We start from the raw sequence: 19,211 nt of genomic DNA, 5'->3' as shown, positions 1-19,211 counted from the left end.
GAAAAGTGAGCATTCGAGGTTGACTGCTAAGATGGCTGAATACACAAACAGACGTGGTCAGACCAGTTTGGTCACATGACTAGCTGACTGTTGGAGTTTTTTGAATTTGAACTTCCAACAGGAAATTTAAACTCGCAAAGCACTTTTCTCCTGGACTGAAAAGACCTCTCTCTTGTCTGCTCTCATCTCGCTCTCACCAGCTTCAGAAACCATTGAAGACCATATGAACTCCAAGAGAGAAAAGTCTCCTACAGTGAGCAAGGCTTAAGAAGAATACTGGGCCCCAACGAAAAACAAGACTGCTTACAAAAGGACTACAGTGAGCTTGGAGCACAATAAATGAGAAACTCTTCTGATATTGCCTCAAACCTCTCCATTTTGTTTTTCTCCTCTTTTCTGTCCCTATTTGCGTGTGTGTATCACATGTGCATGCTAGCATGGATGTGTCGTATATCCGTAGCCATTAACCATATTGGAGTTTAAGGTTTAATAGATTTCACTTTTCTTCTTTCAACCTAAGAAAGCCTGTTTATGCTAACTTCTTTGCCTTATAATTGAAAAGTGGTGAACAAGGATTCACCAAAGGGGGAGCTCAAAACACAGTGTGTTTAAAATTAAACCTTGTTACAATAAGACCAGGGCAACGACAGTAAACGACCCCTAGACACCTTTCTCACCTGGTCGTAACAATATCCTTCCATTCCTTTCTCCCTCATATTTATCTTGCTTCCCTTTAAATGCATCTATACTATTCAAATCAACTACTCCATATGATAGCAAGTTCCACATTCTCACCACTCTCTGGGTAAAGAAGTTTCTCCTGAATTCCCTGTTGGATTTATTGATGACTATTTTATATTTATGGCTCCTAAATCTGGTCTCACCCACAAGTGGGAACATCATCTGTGCGCCTACCCCATCAAACCCTTCATAATTTTGAAAACCTGTATCAGGTCACCCCTCAGCCTTTTTTCTAGAGAAAAGAGCCCCAGCCTGTTCAGTTTTTTTCCCCTGCTGATAGATATAACCTGTTAATACTGGTATCATTCCAGTAAATTGTTTTAGCACCTTCTCCAGTGCCTCTGTAAGCTTCTGTTGAGCATAAACGCCAGCATGGATCTTTTGGGCCGAATGGTCTATTTCCGTGCTGTAGCTTCTATGTAATACTACAGAGGAACGCATGCTTAAACTATACAGTCTCCGGCCAGACCGCAGCTCGTGTACTTTGCCCACTTCTATTCACTGATACACAAAGGGGACATTTGACTCTTGGAGGTAGTAGAATATAGAGATCAGAAGAGTTCACAGTACTCCAAGTGTGGTCTAACCAAGGTTCTGTACAGATTTAACTTTTCTGCTTTTCAGTTCCATCCCTCTTAAAAAAAAAAATAAACCCAATGCTTTTGTTTGTTTTTTCTTTACAGCCTTATTAGCCTGCAACGCTACTTTGCGATTTGTGTATTTGTACCCCCAGATCCTGCGGTTCCTCTACCCCATTTAGACTCATCTTACAGAGAGTGTGTGGGCTCTTTATTTTTCCTACCAGCGTATTCTACCTCACACTTAATATGAATTTAATCTATTGAAAACCAAGTCTGTTAATATCCCAAGTCTCTTCAACATCACCCTCGCTTTGACGCCATGCCTTGGAGCTCCAGTTGTCTGGATCGAGCCAGGCCTGGTATAACATGGCTTTGGTAAAGGTGGGTTGTGGGGGTGGGGTTGGTGTTGCAGGGGTCACAAAGTCCAGTCTGCTCACTGGATAGAATCATAGAAAATTTAAGGCACATTAAGGGACCACTTGGCCCATCGTGTCTGTGCCAGCCAAAAAATGATCCACCTAGTCTATTCCCACCTTCCAGTGTTTGCTGCGTAGCCCTGCAGATTACGGCACTTGAGGTGCATATCCAGACTCCTTTTAAATGAGTTGAGGGTTTCTGCCCGAACTACCCTTTCAGACAATGAGTTCCAGACCCCCACTGCCCTCTGGGTGAAAAGGTTTTTCCTCATCTCCCCTCTAATTTTTCTACCAATCACTCTAAATCTATGCCCCCTCGTGACTGAACTCTCTGCTAAGGTGAATAGACCCTTCACCTCCACTGTATCTAGGACCCTCAAAATTTTGTACATTTCAATCAGATCTCCCCTCAGCCTTCTCTGTTCCAAGGAGAACAACCCCAGACTATCCAATCTGTCCTCATAGCTGCATTTTTCTAGTCCTGACAACATCCTCATAAATCTCCTCTGTACCCTCTCTAGTGCAATTACATCCTTTCTGTAATGAGGTGACCAGAACTGCACAGTACTCCAGTTGTGGCCGAACCAATGTTGGGTCCCAGCTTGGAGTATTGCGTCCAATTGTAGGCACATCTTAGGAAGAATGTCAAGGCTTTGGAAACGGGGCAGAGGAGATTTCGTTAGAATGGTACGAGGGATGAGGGTCTTTAGTCATGTGGAGAGACTGGAGAAGCTGGGATTGTTCCCCTTAGAGCAGAGAAGGTTAAGGGGAGCTTTATTGGAGGCATTTTAAGTTACGAAGGGTTTTGATAGCGTAAGTAAAGAGAGACTGTTTCAGTGGCAGGCAGGTCGATAACCAGAGGATACAGATTTAAGGTCATTGGCAAAAGAACCAGGTTTGGTGGGCACGCTGGTGGGAGATGCGAATTGTTTTTTTAAGCAGTGATGACCTGGATTGTTCTGTCTGAAACGGTGGTAGTTCAGGAGCAAATTGTGCTCCTGTGTTGCAGAATACAATATAAATTGTTGGTGATAGCAATTAACTGCATCACCACTGTAAGCACTTTGAAGTTCTTTTTGAAGGATTATGCTACCTGCTGTCTGGACAGTTTGCTAGAATTGTTTTAAAGGAATGTTCCATAGTGCTAGATCCAACATTTCTGTTGACATGTTGTAAAATGTGGGGGAGCAGTGGGTTAGGGCTGAACTTTTACTTCTAAATTGATTTTGAACCAGCCTAGGGAGCCACTTGTAACATTAAAACTCCTGTGTTGCTTATAAGCTAATGAGCCATTTAATACAGGAACAGGAGGAGGTCATTCAGCCCCTTTTGCCTGTTCCAGCATTCAGTGAGATTGTAGTTGATCTCAATCCTAGCTCCATCCATCTGCTGTCATTCCAAATCCCATAATACCCTTGGCTAGGAAAAATCTCTCTCAGATTTAAAATATTTAAAAATTGCTTTTTGTGGGAGAGAGTTCCACACTTTTACCACCCTTTGTGTGAAGAAGTATTCCACATTGTAACACAGAGTCTTCCCTGCTACCAGTGTGAACCTGTGTCCCTTTTAAGACCACAAAGTCTTAAGTGGACAGCACTCCAGATTATTCAGAGTTTAGTGGTTGTTTGGCCTGGGATATTTGTAAATTGCAATGTGCCTGTTGACTTTCGACAGCAGCTGGGAAGTGCACAGCATTGGAAGATTGTTTTCCATCTAACATCCCACTTTTGAACTACAAGAAAGCCCCCAGCGATTTAACATCCGCAGCACTTAAAGCAGCCAGAAGTACTGCACAAAGAACAGCTAGGCGTTGCGCAAACGACTACTGGCAACACCTATGCAGCCATATTCAGCTGGCCTCAGACACCGGAAACCTCAGAGGAATGTATGATGGCATGAAGAGAGCTCTTGGGCCAACCATCAAGAAGATCACCCCCCTCAAATCTAAATCGGGGGACATAATCACTGACCAACGCAAACAGATGGACCGCTGGGTTGAGCACTACCTAGAACTGTACTCCAGGGAGAATGCTGTCACTGAGACTGCCCTCAATGCAGCCCAGCCTCTACCAGTCATGGATGAGCTGGACATACAGCCAACCAAATCGGAACTCAGTGATGCCATTGATTCCCTAGCCAGCGGAAAAGCCCCTGGGAAGGACAGCATTACCCCTGAAATAATCAAGAGTGCCAAGCCTGCTATACTCTCAGCACTACATGAACTGCTATGCCTGTGCTGGGACGAGGGAGCAGTACCCCAGGACATGCGCGATGCCAACATCATCACCCTCTATAAAAACAAAGGTGACCGCGGTGACTGCAACAACTACCGTGGAATCTCCCTGCTCAGCATAGTGGGGAAAGTCTTTGCTCGAGTCGCTCTGAACAGGCTCCAGAAGCTGGCCGAGCGCGTCTACCCTGAGGCACAGTGTGGCTTTCGTGCAGAGAGATCGACTATTGACATGCTGTTCTCCCTTCGTCAGATACAGGAGAAATGCCGTGAACAACAGATGCCCCTCTACATTGCTTTCATTGATCTCACCAAAGCCTTTGACCTCGTCAGCAGACGTGGTCTCTTCAGACTACTAGAAAAGATCGGATGTCCACCAAAGCTACTAAGTATCATCACCTCATTCCATGACAATATGAAAGGCACAATTCAACATGGTGGCTCCTCATCAGAGCCCTTTCCTATCCTGAGTGGTGTGAAACAGGGCTGTGTTCTTGCACCCACACTTTTTGGGATTTTCTTCTCCCTGCTGCTTTCACATGCGTTCAAATCCTCTGAAGAAGGAATTTTCCTCCACACAAGATCAGGGGGCAGGTTGTTCAACCTTGCCGTTTAAGAGCGAAGTCCAAAGTACGGAAAGTCCTCATCAGAGAACTCCTCTTTGCTGACGATGCTGCTTTAACATCTCACACTGAAGAATGCCTGCAGAGTCTCATCGACAGGTTTGCGTCTGCCTGCAATGAATTTGGCCTAACCATCAGCCTCAAGAAAACGAACATCATGGGGCAGGATGTCAGAAATGCTCCATCCATCAATATTGGCGACCACGCTCTGGAAGTGGTGCAATAGTTCACCTACCTAGGCTCAACTATCACCAGTAACCTGTCTCTAGATGCAGAAATCAACAAGCGCATGGGTAAGGCTTCCACTGCTATGTCCAGACTGGCCAAGAGAGTGTGGGAAAATGGCGCACTGACACGGAACACAAAAGTCCGAGTGTATCAGGCCTGTGTCCTCAGTACCTTGCTCTACGGCAGCGAGGCCTGGACAACGTATGCCAGCCAAGAGCGACGTCTCAATTCATTCCATCTTCGCTGCCTTCGGAGAATACTTGGCATCAGGTGGCAGGACTATATCTCCAACACAGAAGTCCTTGAAGCAGCCAACACCCCCAGCTTATACACACTACTGAGTCAGCGGCGCTTGAGATGGCTTGGCCATGTGAGCCGCATGGAAGATGGCAGGATCCCCAAAGACACATTGTACAGCGAGCTCGCCACTGGTATCAGACCCACCGGCCGTCCATGTCTCCGTTATAAAGACGTCTGCAAACGCGACATGAAATCGTGTGACATTGATCACAAGTCGTGGGAGTCAGTTGCCAGCATTCGCCAGAGCTGGCGGGCAGCCATAAAGACAGGGCTAAATTGTGGCGAGTCGAAGAGACTTAGTAGTTGGCAGGAAAAAAGACAGAGGCGCAAGGGGAGAGCCAACTGTGCAACAGCCCCAACAAACAAATTTCTCTGCAGCACCTGTGGAAGAGCCTGTCACTCCAGAATTGGCCTTTATAGCCACTCCAGGCGCTGCTTCACAAACCACTGACCACCTCCAGGCGCTTATCCATTGTCTCTCGAGATAAGGAGGCCCAAAAGAATTTGTAAATTGCAATGTGCCTGTTGACTTTCGACAGCAGCTGGGAAGTGCACAGCATTGGAAGATTGTTTTCCATCTAACAGGGTATTGCCTCTCGAATACAACCTGAATTTGCAGATCTGCAGCTTTTAAATGCAGGAAAGTACAGATATTTGTGAGTTAAATAATTGTGTTTATGGAAGACACCAGGGCAATTCATGTAGAAAAGTGTTTTCAGCTTTAAAAGGAGGAGGAAACCAAGGCTTATTTTTTTTCTACCTGTGTTGGGATTGGAAATGATCATAGTGAGTTCCAGTTGAGAAACTTACAAGCAGATGTCATGTTATAATTTGGTGTTTATTTAATGTTTATTTTTGCTTCCACCCCACCCACACAGATTAACAGCCTTAAATTGTCAGAAGAAATAGAAAATCTGGCGAGTCTCCAGGATGGTGTCATCTTCATCAATATGGTGTGCAGAATGTGAGTAACTTGACTGCATTCAAGAGCTTTTAAATGATGGCAGAGAGTAGTCGTGTGTTTGTATAAGAGATGGTGTTGAAAGGCTCAGCCTAGGTTTGTAGTCTGCTGGGGAAGGTGCAAAAGCAGTTTGCGTTTATATAGTGCCTTTAACATCCCAAGATGCTTCACAGGAGCGATATCAGACAAAAGAGTGATTTGTACAAGGTACTAAAGGAATCTTTGGGACTGCACTAGCAATAAACAGGCACCTTCAGTGTCAATCACGGCTCAATGGGTTGCACTTGCTCCTCTGAGTCAGAAGGTCAAGCATTTAAGTCCTACTCCAGAGACCCGAGTGCAAATTCTAGCCTGACACTGGTGGAGGGTGTCTTTTGGATGAGATGTTAAATCTCTTGGGTGGACATAAGATCCAGGACGCTATTTTGAAGAAGAGCAGGGACAGACTGGACTTGTTTTCGCTGGAACAAAAACAAGAAATGCTGGAATCACTCAGCAGGTCTGGCAGCATCTGTGGAAAGTGAAGCAGAGTTAACGTTTCGGGTCAGTGACCCTTCGGAACTGACAAATATTAGAAAAGTCACAGATTATAAACAAGTGAGGTGGGGGTGGGGCAAGAGATAACAAAGGAGAAGGTGTAGATTGGACAAGGCCACATAGCTGACCAAAAGGTCACGGTGCAAAGGCAAACAATATGTTAATGGTGTGTTGAAAGACAAAGCATTAGTACAGATTAGGTGTTAATACACTGAATATTGAACAGCAGCAAGTGCAAACCTGAAGAAAAACAACCTGAAAAAAACAGTGGGTAAGCAAACTGAACAAACTAAGATGAAATGAAATAAATGCAAAAAAAGATTGTAAAAAATGTAAAAAGGAATGTAAAAAAAGGAAGAAAAAATAACTAAAAATGAAAGTAAAATGGGGGCTGTCATGCTCTGAAATTATTGAACTCAATGTTCAGTCCGTCAGGCTGTAGTGTGCCTAATCGGTAGATGAGATGCTGTTCCTCGAGCTTGCGTTGATGTTCACTGGAACACTGCAGCAATCCCAGGACAGAGATGTGAGCATGAGAGCAGGGGGGAGTGTTGAAATGGCAAGCAACCGGAAGCTCAGGGTCCTGCTTGCGGACTGAGCGGAGATGTTCCGCAAAGCGGTCACCCAGTCTGCGCTTGGTCTCCCCAATGTAGAGGAGACCACACTGTGAGCAGCGAATACAGTATACTACATTGAAAGAAGTACAAGTAAATCGCTGCTTCACCTGAAAGGAGTGTTTGGGGCCTGGGATAGTGAGGAGAGAGGAGGTAAATGGCAGGTATTACACCTCCTGCGATCGCAGGGGAAGGTGCCCTGGGACGGGGATGAGGTGGTGGGGGTAATGGAAGAGTGGACCAGGGTGTCGCGGAGGGAACGATCCCTTCGGAATGCTGACAGGGGAAGGGAGGGGAAGATGCGACTGGTAGTGGCATCACGCTGGAGGTGGCGAAAATGGCGGAGGATGATCCTTTGGATATGGAGGCTGGTGGGATGAAAAGTGAGGACAAGGGGAACCCTGTCATGGTTCTGGGAGGGAGGGGAAGGGGTGAGGGTAGAGGTGCGGGGAATGGGTCGGACACGGTTGAGGGCCCTGTCAACCACAGTGGGGGGAAATCCTCAGTTGAGGAAAAAGGAGGCGGCCTCCGCTCAGTCCGCAGCCTGCATCTTAGTTTGTTCAGTTTGCTTACCCACTGTTTTTTTCAGGTTTGCACTTGCTGCTGTTCAATATTCAGTGTATTCACACCTAATCTGTACTAATGCTTTGTCTTTCAACACACCATTAACATATTGTTTGCCTTTGCTCCGTGACCTTTTGGTCAGCTATGTGGCCTTGTCCAATCTACACCTTCTCCTTTGTTATCTCTTGCCCCACCCCCACCTCACTTGTTTATAATCTGTGACTTTTCTAATATTTGTCAGTTCCGAAGAAGGGTCACTGACCCGAAACGTTAACTCTGCTTCTCTTTCCACAGATGCTGCCAGACCTGCTGAGTGATTCCAGCATTTCTTGTTTTTGTTTCAGATTTCCAGCATCCGTAGTATTTTGCTTTTATTTTATTGTTTTCGCTGGAGTTTAGAAGAGTGAGGGGAGACTTGATTGAAGTTTATAAGATCCTGAACGGTCTTAAGGTGGATGTGGAAAGGATGTTTACTCTTGTTGGGGAGTCCAGAACTAAGGGGCACTGTTTAAAACTTAGGGGTTGCCCTTTTAGGACAGAGATGAGGAGAAATTTTTTCTCCGAGGGTTATGCAACTTTGGAACTCTCTGCCTCAGAAGGTGGTGGAGGCGGGGTCATTGAATATTTTTAAGACGGAGGTAAATAGATTCTTGTTAGGCAAGGGAATCAAAGATTATCAGGGGTCGATGGGAGTGTGGAATTCAAAACACAAACAGATCAGCCATGATCTTATTGAATGTCAGAGCAGGCTGGAGGGACCAAGTGGCCTACCTCTGTGCCTAATTTGTATATTCATATTCTCACCGTTGCCCTGGGCTGATATTTATCCCCGAACCAACATCACTAAAAAAAAACAACAGATTATCTGGTCATGTTATTGCATTAATTGTGGGATCTTGCTGTGTATAAATTGGCTGTTGTGTTTCCGACATTAGGACAGTGACTATACTTCAAAGTATTTCATTGGCTGTAAGCGCTTTGGGATGTTCTAAGGGCGAGAAAAGTGGAATATAAATGCAAGCTCTTTCAGCAAGGGAGGGCCCAACAATGAAGAAGAAAAGGTGGTCGTGAGGCAGCATAGCTGCACCTACATTATCTCAAAGTGACTGTACTGACAGTGTCCTTTTTATATATATTTTTAAAAAATCTTTAATAACAAATGTGCTTTCTTATTACAGAAGTGGAAAGGAGAATGCATTACAGCTAATTGAAGAGAAATCCATTGAGGAGAGATTCCAATTTATCTGCAACTTTTTAGAATGTAAGCATGGAAGAAATTGCTGCATAAAGTTCTGACACTTGGTTTGAAGTTGTGTAACTCTTGACCAAATGCCTCCATGGTACTCCAAAGAATGATCCTTTGTTGAATTCTACTTTTTGGCTTTATTTTAATTGAATTTAATTGCAAAATAATTAACTGATCTAGGATATGTGGTATGCCTCCCCCTAGCGGTTCAGATGGTGAAGACAGCATTGAACTGAGGCATGGAGAGCTGAAGGGTAAAGAAAGGTCTGCTCGGGTCTGCAAATGAAACCCGACCAGAGCCCGACAGAACCACATCAGACCCGACCTGAGCCTGAATGCTGGACCCGGACGAGCGACCCAACCCGAACCCATGTCATCGGGTCCCATCGAGTTCGGGTTGGGTAGCCATGCTCTAGCCAAAGCTGCTGGGCTTAATGCTCTCGTTGGTGCTGAATTGACTGAAATCCACCTCCACACCTTGCGTGTTCACAATCAGCTGACTCGGGCAAAATTCCTGGTCAGTAACCAGTGGACGCTTGCCCACCTGCCAGCAGTTATTCCCCTGACCCCGACCCTCACAAAGAAAAAAAGTGATTCTTGAAAGATTAAATCTCTGCTGCCATTTCCGCCTGCAATTTGTTCCCCTCATATTTATGTCCTTGAATTTGCACTAGAATAAGCAATTTGCTTTGCAGGGCTATGGGGAAAGAGCAGGGAGCAGAACTAATTGAATAGCTCTTTCAAAGAGCTGGCACAGGCGCGACGGGCTGTAAATTGTACCTGACGCATCCCAGTCGTGCTTGGGGAGTGCAGGGCGGGGAGAGATGATGGTGATGTTACTGATGACAGGAGAAAAGTAAGGAAACCTCCTCGGGGCATTTTAACTTTGAAAAGCTGCGACAGCCAGTTGTTCTTAATTGAATATATTGTGTTGCTGAAATGGGAGAGCAGAGATTTGGAGCTGAATCCGCTTCCTGCAATATCTCTCCTTGCCCCCACCCACTGCCAACTGTGTCTTACTGAGTTATTGCTGCTGCCACTAACTTGCCCAAATGTCCGTTCTTCATTTGTGAATGGTGAGCGTCAGCAGAGGACTTCACAGTCGAGTCCATTCCTACCATTCATGCACGCTCCAACCTGTGAGGGGTGGGGTTCTGTGGATCGTAATCAAAAACCTTGGCTTTTCATAACCCTTTCGCCAGGGCATGAAGATCAGTTGTAATGACGCAGGGACCAGGATGAGATACGCTAATTTGGAGCAGGCCAGGGATCACACCTGGGATCTTGCTGTTCTATCATGCTCTGTTCCAGATGTGGTGTTCCCTTTAGCCACTGGAGGAGCAGCATGCTGCTGCCCAAGACGGTGTAAGGTTTAATAAGCAGAGCAGAGCTTCTGATCGCTCGGCCCTGCCATCTGCACAGGATTACCTAATCAAGGCTACATTGTGTTTTACTTTAGTTTTGTCATTTTGACCAGTGAGACCGTGTGCGCTACAGTCATTCAATAGGAAGACGTATTTTAATTATTGTTTTTAAAAATACTACATGATTTTGACCTGCACGCAGTTCCAGTTAAACAACAAATAATCCTGTTCTGTATTCAAAGGTTCTGAAGCTCAGAAGAGTCAGCCAGGTAAGAGCTCCTCTGAAAACGTGAGCAAGGTAGTTATGTCTTTAAGGCTTGTTGGTTTCAGAAGCTGAGACTCTCTCCACTTTCTGTAAGTGGGTACAACTGTGTAGTATTTAATGTTACTGTACTAATAATCTGGAGGACGTGAGCTCAGGTTGGAGAATTTTAATTCAGTTTTCTAAAAAAAGATCTGGAAAAGTTAAAGTGGCCATGAAACTTTGGGATTGTTCTCAGAACCCAGGCTCACTAATGTTCTCTGGGGAAGGAAACCTGCCATCCTTACCTGGGTTTGGCCTGTGTGACTCAAGTCCTACACACAAGAAATAGGAGCAGGAGTAGGCCATTCGGCTGCTCGAACCTGCTTCACTGTTCAGTAAGATCATGGCTGATTTGATTGTCGCCTCAACTTCACTTTCCTAGTTCACTGCCCTCTGAAGTGACCTAGAAAGTAACTCAGATGTATAAAATAGTTACCAGTGGTTCAAGAAGAAGTGTTCTATTCCAGGTAGCCAGGTGGTGAAGGATAGAACTGGAGCCCACTCTTCACACACTTATAAGCTTTTATTTACAGAGATACACATTGCAAATATGCACCTCCAAACCCAGCAACCATATTTTCAGTCTGCTGCTATAAATAGGAGCACAAGTGAAACCCAATAATTGTCCACCACCTGCATACATTTAAACATTCGGTTGATATCCAATTAACAAGAAGGCCCAGCACCACCTCAGGGCAACTGTCGATGGGCAATAAATGCCAGCCTCTCCAGAGATGCCTGCATTCTGAGAATGGGAAGAAGTGTAAAGTGGTAGCTCTTTAACTGATTCCCAGTGTGTGAAAGAGCAGGCCTGGGTGACTGCCTTCCACTGACTTAAGAAAGTGGGATTGTTTGAGGTGTATTCTCCTCATCCTCATCCCCTTCCTCCTGCTGATCCGGAATCCCTGCCTTCCTTCCACCCCCACATCATCCAGGCACTTTGTCACCAGAACATATCGATCTCATGGACCAGATGAGGATGATGAACATACTTCATGAATGTGTTGAAATAGGTAAGGATGAAATTCCATACTCAACATGACCAACCAACGCTGAGCAGAAATCAATAAAGCCACCAGAATATTCAGCTACATAGAGACAAATATTCCAGTACAAGTCTGAGGAAGGCTTGATCCATGTGTACAGAGCTCTGGTCAGATCACACCTGGAGTAATAGGCCAAAAAAATCGGCAATATTCAAACACTAGAGGCATTGCAGGAAAGCATCCGTGAAGTGATCTTTCTTGGAATATACTGCGCAGAAACAGGCCATTCAGCCTAACTGGTGTCTATGCTCCATATGAGCCTCCTCCCACCCCTACTCATCTCACCCTGACAACATATCCTTCTATTCCTTTCTCCCTCATGTGTTTATCAAGCTCCCTTTAAATGCATCTCTGCTATTCACTTCAACTGCATCAAAGAACCATTGTTAATAAGTTCCACATTTTCAGTACTTGCTGGGGAAATAAGTTTCTCTAAAACTCCTTAATGGATTTATTAGTGACTGTCTTTTATTTTTGACTGCTAGTTTTGGTCTTTCCCACAAGTGGAAACATCTCTATATCTACTGTGCCAAACTCTTTTCATAATCTTGAAGACCTCTACCAGTCATCCCTCAGCCTTCTCTTTTCATAGAGAAAAGAGCCACAGGCCATCCAGCCTCCCCTAATGGGTATAACCCAAGGTTGTCCAACATATGGCCCGCAGGCCAGGATCCGGCCCGCCTAAGGTTTCCATCCAGCCAGCGGATGTAAACTGTACACGGGGCTGTTGCTCATCCTCACCAGGGCTCCGTGACTGGAGGTGAGAAATTTCCCATTGTCAGACTAGCTTTTAAAATATTACACTTTCCGTTTCACAGCTGACAGCCGTTGGCGTCGGGAACAGCCGTTTCCTGACTTTAGACAGCTTCGGGCTTTTTCTGGCAGGTTCCGACTTTTTTAAAAAGGCCGTCAGAAGGTCCCTCCCCTGAGTCTGTTGGGAAACAGCTATTCCTGATGTCAGCAGCTGTAAGCTGTGAAACTGACAGATCTTTTTAAAATGAACTGACCAACCATCTGCTGAGCATTCCGCTCTCTGCAACTGTGAGAGAGAGACAAGGGGACGGTGGGGGGACAGGGGGGAGTAGAGGGAGAGTGGGGGAAGGAGCGGGCGAGGGGAGGAAAGAGAGAGGTGACAGCGGGGGGGGGGGGAACAGCAAGCGAGAGGTGGGGGACAGCGAGTGAGGGGAGGGATAGAGAGACGGGGGGCAAGAGAGAGATGGGGCAGGAACAGAGAGCTGTAGATGGATCTGGGGGAAGCTAAGAGGTGGGACAGAGAGAGAGAGAGGTGGGGGGAGGGGGAAGACAGCGAGAGCAAGGATGATGCAGAGGGGGGGAAACACAGAGAGGAGGGATACAGGGAGAGAGAGGGAATGATCAAGATTACTCCTGACAGAATTGCATCTATCTGGAACACACTGCATCGCTACAAGAAGTGTGCGGGCAGACATTGACTATTTGTGCAAGCAGAAAATGCCAGATGTCTTACTAAATCAGTGTCCAACATAGTTAAGAGAAAGTAAGTCAGTAAATTAGTCTCCTCATTTAAAGTTTTTTTTTCACAAAAATGTATATTTGTTGTTTTGATTAATATGAAGATACATTTTTAATGCCTTTATCTTTCCAAAATTCTCACCAGCCACTATGTAAGACAAAAATTGTAATGTGCTCCCCCCCCGCATGAAAAGCTTGAACAGCCCTGCTATAATCTTTCAGTATTGGTAGCATTGTGGTCCAGGCGTACATGATGGTTAAGGAAATAGAAAAAGTGAACCTGAAATACTCAATTTCAGTTGTGAGAGTAGAATAATTGGACACCATTCAAGCTAGTGAAATTTGGGACCATTGGGAAAATGCTTCATGGAGAGTGATCAACAAATGTAATAGACTTCAGGTAAAGCAGTGAAGGTGAAACCATGGGGGTTGTCTATGGAAACGATTGGATGCCACAATGGAGGAAGGTAGGGTTTTTCTGCAAATTAAGATGGAGTGAATGACCTTCCTTTTCCGTAATTATCTTGTGAATGGGACTTTATACACAACAGGAGTGTACTTGGACAAAAATAAAATTGACACCAAGCCAACTAATATTGGAACAAATGACCCAAAACTCGGTCAAATTGGTAGATTATAAGTAGCAACTTAAAGGAGGAAAGTGAGGTGGAAAGACGGAGGTTTAGGGAGGGAGTTCAAGAGCTTAGGACCTAGTAAGTTGAAGGCATGGCGGCTACTGATAGAGCACTGGAAATCAGGGATGCACAAGAAACTAGAATTAGAGGAGTACAGAGATGGGGAACATTGGAAGGGAATGTTTATATGGGACTAGGAACATACGAATTAAGAGCAGAAGTAGGCCATTCGGCCTCTGGAGCCTGCTCCGCCATTCAATAAGATCATGGATGATCTGTCTGTGCCTCGAATTCCACACTCCTATCTACCCCCGATAACCTTTGATTCCCTTGCCTAACAAAAGAATCTATCTACCTCCACCTTAAAAATATTCAATGACCCCGCCACCAGCACCTTCTCAGGCAGAGAATTCCAAAGTTGCACAACCCTCTGAGAGAAAAAGTTTCTCCTCACCTCTGTCCTAAAAGGGCGATCACTAATTTTAAAACAATGCCCCCGAGTTCTGGACTCACCCACAAGAGGAAACATCCTTTCCACATCCACCTTGTCAAGACCTTTCAGGATCATCTTATACTTCAATCAAGTCTCCCCTCACTCTTCTAAACTCCAGTGAAAACAACCTTTCCTCATAAGACAACCTGCTCATTGCAGATATCAATCTAGTAAACCTCCTCTGAACTGCCTCCAACGCATTTACATCTTTCCTTAAATAAGGAGACCAAAACTGCACACGTAGAATCAACTATTTTATAACGTACAACATTCTTGCTGCTGGCTTCTGGAAGTGTTGGTAATTATCCTTTAAACCGAGAGATCAGTTGCTCTGTTGAGTATCCCATCCCTGAATAGTAGCATCTTTATTCCTCTTACTTAATTGCAGACCTCTGCAGGTACAACCCTGCTGCTGGAAGCGTGGTCTCCTGGCAAAAGATCTTGAACAGAGAGGATGTGGAACTTGAGATGGCAAAGGTATGTCAGACTGGGCCATATGTTCATGTTAGCTGAGCTATGTGGTTGGGACCCAATGGGATGGGTAGGAGTGCCGCGAATTGTTTTGAGCAAAGGGTGTTTTTAACTCTTGAGTCAGAAGATTGTTTCCCATGCAACTCCCTCACTCCGGGAAGCAAGTCAATTGTACAGGCTGGCTGGTCCCAGGTTTAGTCCCTGGCTTTGCCTTTGCTGCATTAGCTGATTGTAGTCGGGAAGCAACAAGGCTGTCATCATTGTCTCAATCACCCTGAGCCAGGGAGAAGAAAATTAACCGCTGTTTCTGCTTTCAATTGCTGTCTAGCAACCCTCTACTGGAAAGTAAGTCTGTAGACTTTGGGCGAGGGCATGTTGCAGTGCCCTTCTTGGTGACAGTCTGCCAACACTCACTGCTTGTACTGATGAATGGCCATTATGGTCCATGGAATCTGAATTCATACTCCAGAATGAGTCAATGCCTTTAGGGCAGGCGGGGGTGGTGGGGAAGAGGTGAGGGAGAGTTGTAGTTTTCCCCAGTGACTTGCTGTACCAGTGGAGTTCCTCACGTGGTGAAGACTGGACATGTATAGTGTGCCATTCAGTCTGGCCACTAAGGAGCATTGCAGACCCTCCCAAGTTACTGGAAACAGGATGGGGTTGGCTCGGCAAAGTAATGTGACGTGCATCGCCTGACCTGTAAGTGTAAGCCGGGTGTGATATAAGAAAGTGTGACTTCTAATCATTGTCTATTTTCATGATCTTTGCAGGTGGCTGTCCTCCTCCTCCATCTCCACACCATGGCCAAGCAAAGCCCATGGGAGTTTGAGTCTCTTGACGTTGACACCCAGGTAACCAGAACAAAATGTTCCTTCTTTCTCTCTCTCCTTTCTGGGATAAGGGCATCACTGGCAAGTCTGCTGTTCGTTGCCTTGAGAAGAAGGTGGTTGGCCTTCTCATAGTACCACTGCAGTCCATGTGGTGAAGGTACTCCCACATTAGTTGTCGAAGGTCATGGGATGTTGACTAGTCGAATGGAGTGTGATTGAGAATGGTGGGGTTCCTATGACATTGGTGGTGGAGATCACGGGAGAGATGTGCTGTCGAAGCGACCTTGGTGAGTTGCTGCAGTCACAGCCGGTGATGAAAGGGATGTGAATATTGGGCCAGGTGATGGGGCGCCAACCAAGCTAATTTCTTGTGCTGAATGATCTCGCACTTGAGTGTTGTTGGAGCGGCCCCCAATCTGGCAGGTAGTCCATCACACTCGGGACTTGAGTCTTGTAGATGTTGGATAGCTTTGAGGGGTCAGGATTAGCCACTGGCCACAGAGCACCCAGAGTCTACCCTGCTAATATGCCTGGTCCAGTCATCCTTGTGGTCAGTGGTGATCCCCCAGCTGTTGATGTTGGGGAGCTTGAAGGAGAAGGATAAATACTTGAAGGAGAAAAAAATGCAGGGATATGGGGAAAGAGTCGGGTAGTGGGACATTGGATTGCTCTTCGAGAGCGCCGGTACAGACTTGATGGGCCGAATGGCTTGCTGTACTATTCTACAATAAGTTGTTGATGATGCTGCTGTTGAAGTTCAAGGGAGATGTCCGGACCTTCTCGCTTGAGATGACCTCCATTTGACTCTTTTGTGATGCAAATGTTTTCTTCCACTTGTCAGCCCAAACCTGGAGGTTATCTAGACCGTAATGTAGAATGGCATGGGCTGCTTTGTTATTACAAGTGTTAGCGTTTTACAGCACAGAAACAGGTCATTGGAGGAGTTATCATCGGAGCAGATTACTGGATCACTGGAATCCTCAGTGTACGGATCTATTTATGACTAATGATGGAGGGAAAGGTATTGATTATTTGTAATCCTGTTCCATTTGAGGACAATGAATTTGTGGATGAGAATCCCATTTTCCTTCAGTTCCTGAGTACTGAGGTGCAGTTTGACATCAAGGCAGCTGGAAAAGAAAGACTTGCATTTCTGTATCACCTTTCAGACCCTCAGATTGCCCAGGGAACCAGGAAGAACTCCCTGTTCTGCTTTGAAATAGTGATGTGGGATCTTTTATGCCCACCCAAGAGGGCAGACGGGGCCTCGGTTTAATGTCTCATCCGAAAGACGGCACTTCCGACAGTAAAGTACTAGGAAAGTCAGCCTAGAATATGTGCTCAATTCTCTGGGGTAGAACTGGAACTCACAACCTTCTGACTCAGAGGCGAGAGTGCTACCCCCTGAGCCACAGCTGACACCAGAGGACAGTTGTCCACACCTCCCGTTTCTGGTCACCATCCCGTGTTGGAAGCACGGTCTCTGGATGTCTGTCGTGGCTTGGAGGTTGGTGGTGTGCTGCAGTCAAAAGCTTGGCACTGCTGATGATCGAGGTGCTGTAGAGTGGCTGACATCTGTGGCACCAGAGCCTAGCGAGGGTGGGGCAGTGCCATTGAAAGGAATATTCGGGTGGGGGTAAATAATGTGCTGTAAATCCAGGAAATGTTCACATATCAAATATCCTCCCATTGCTGAAACATCACCATTCTAAATGTTCATTACAAAACACGCAACATCAAATGGGCCAAGTGGCCTCTTCCTGTGCTGTAAACATTCTATGATTCTATGAAAGTCATGTATTATTTTTATTGGGCTTGTTCTCAAATTCTGATCCCTCTCCGCTTCCTGAAAGTTTTATCCTGGGCCAAGTTTTCTGGGAAAATCTAGCCCCAGATTTGTAGCATATTTGTTTCTATTTATTGATCTTTAAAGTTTGAAATTAACTCGCTTCACAGGGTGAGCTTGTGGGCATGCTTCGGTATGTCCTCGACAATGAAGAAGGAATTTATCTGGACAATAACTTGGCCACGTTCTTGCGGAGTCGAGGTAACTTGTATTTTTAAAAAGTTTATTTGGGAGGGAATAAATTTGCCCCAACAGTAAATGAATGTGAGAGAGTTGCCATTTGCGAATCATTTTCAGACTTGTCTGTGCATTGGGCTCTGGGAAAAGGCCATCTGCCCCCCCCCGCCCCCAGCAGCGTCCTGGGAGATGGGGGAAAGACAATTCAGGAATCTTCTATCAAAAATTATTCTGATCACATGTCCCAGCCCCTGGGAGAACCAGACATGCTCCAAGCCCATTGATAGGGTTACAAAATAATCTGTTTTGTTTTTAGGAACATAGGCTGTTCAGCTGATCTATATCTTAACTACATTTATTCACTTTAGTTCCATAACCCTTAACACCCTTACCCAACAAAAATCTATCAATCTCAGTTTTGAAATTTTCAGTTGACCTCCCTCCCCCAAGCCTCAACAGCTTTTTTGGGGGTGAGTGGGGAGAGAGTTCCAGATTTCCACTACCCTTTTTTGTGGAGAAGTGCTTTGTGACATCATAACTGAACGGCCTAGCTCTAAATTTTAAGGTTATGCCCTTTTGTTCTGCATTCCCTCTTCATTTCTCTCTATCTACGCTATCAATTCCTTCAAATGTCTTAAACACCACCGATCACCCCATTAATCTTCTACATTTGAGGGAATACAAACACAGTCTGTGCAATCTTAGAGACCTCAGCAGCTTGGCCCCCATCACGCTGTTTAATGTTTCCTTTTTATCTTTATTCCTTTCTAGCCTCATCTCCAGTAGCCCGCTTATTCAGCGCCAGTTCAGATGAGACTAACTCGCCAACATTCTGCGGGAAAACTGGAGGACAAAAAACAAAATTCCTGGCATCAAGTGTGTACAGGTTAGTACCCTGACATGATTCTGGTGTCCTGACTCTCACTTTAGTGTACAATTGCCACCATTTAAAACACACAGTCTTGATAACGTACTTAAAGCGAAAACCATCTTGTTTAATGTCAATTTCAAAGTTTCCAGTTACATTAGGAACCTCAAGTCTGTTCCCCATTCAGTGAGATCATGGCTGATTTGCAGCCTAACTTTTCTGCCCCATATCCCTTAATTCCAGTTCTGACGAATGGTTACAGCCTGAAATGTTAACTCTGCTTCTCTCTCTAAAGATGCTCCCTGACCTGATGAGTATTTCCAGCATTTTCTGTTTTAATTTCAGATTTCCAGCATCCGCAGTATTTTGCGTTTATATCCTTTAATACTTTTGGTTAACAACAATGAATCAATCTCTGATTTTAAATAACAGTCGATCTAGCATCTAGCCTTTTGTGGAAGGGAACTCCAAACTTCTACCACACTTTGTGTGTAGAAGTGTTGCCTAATTTCACTCCTGAAAGGTCTGGCTCTAATTTTTAGATTATACCCCCTAGTCCTAGACTCCCCAAAAAACAGAAAAACTCAGCAGGTCAGGTAGTGTCTGTGGAGAGGGAAAGTATTTTATTTCGGGTAAGTAACTCTA

The 19,211-nt window shown here is 45.3% G+C and overlaps 1 protein-coding gene across 5 annotated transcripts in view; it reads left to right on the top strand.

Annotated features, from left to right (window-relative positions):
- Positions 1–19,211, top strand: part of numa1 (nuclear mitotic apparatus protein 1) — a 94,736-nt gene that overhangs the window by 28,558 nt on the left and 46,967 nt on the right. For all 5 annotated transcript variants that reach the window (XM_068033023.1, XM_068033024.1, XM_068033025.1 and 2 more), the window contains 7 exons: positions 5,998–6,083; positions 8,974–9,056; positions 10,648–10,674; positions 14,763–14,851; positions 15,616–15,696; positions 17,632–17,722; positions 18,470–18,584. In XM_068033023.1, the coding sequence (XP_067889124.1) occupies positions 5,998–6,083; positions 8,974–9,056; positions 10,648–10,674; positions 14,763–14,851; positions 15,616–15,696; positions 17,632–17,722; positions 18,470–18,584 (572 nt within the window). The remainder of the gene's footprint in view (positions 1–5,997; positions 6,084–8,973; positions 9,057–10,647; positions 10,675–14,762; positions 14,852–15,615; positions 15,697–17,631; positions 17,723–18,469; positions 18,585–19,211) is intronic.

Source organism: Heterodontus francisci, chromosome 6 (assembly GCF_036365525.1).
Source record: "Heterodontus francisci isolate sHetFra1 chromosome 6, sHetFra1.hap1, whole genome shotgun sequence".
Classification (NCBI taxonomy): domain Eukaryota; kingdom Metazoa; phylum Chordata; class Chondrichthyes; order Heterodontiformes; family Heterodontidae; genus Heterodontus; species Heterodontus francisci.
The sequence above is the reverse complement of the archived record's forward strand: the minus strand, read 5'-3'. Positions and strand labels throughout refer to the sequence as shown.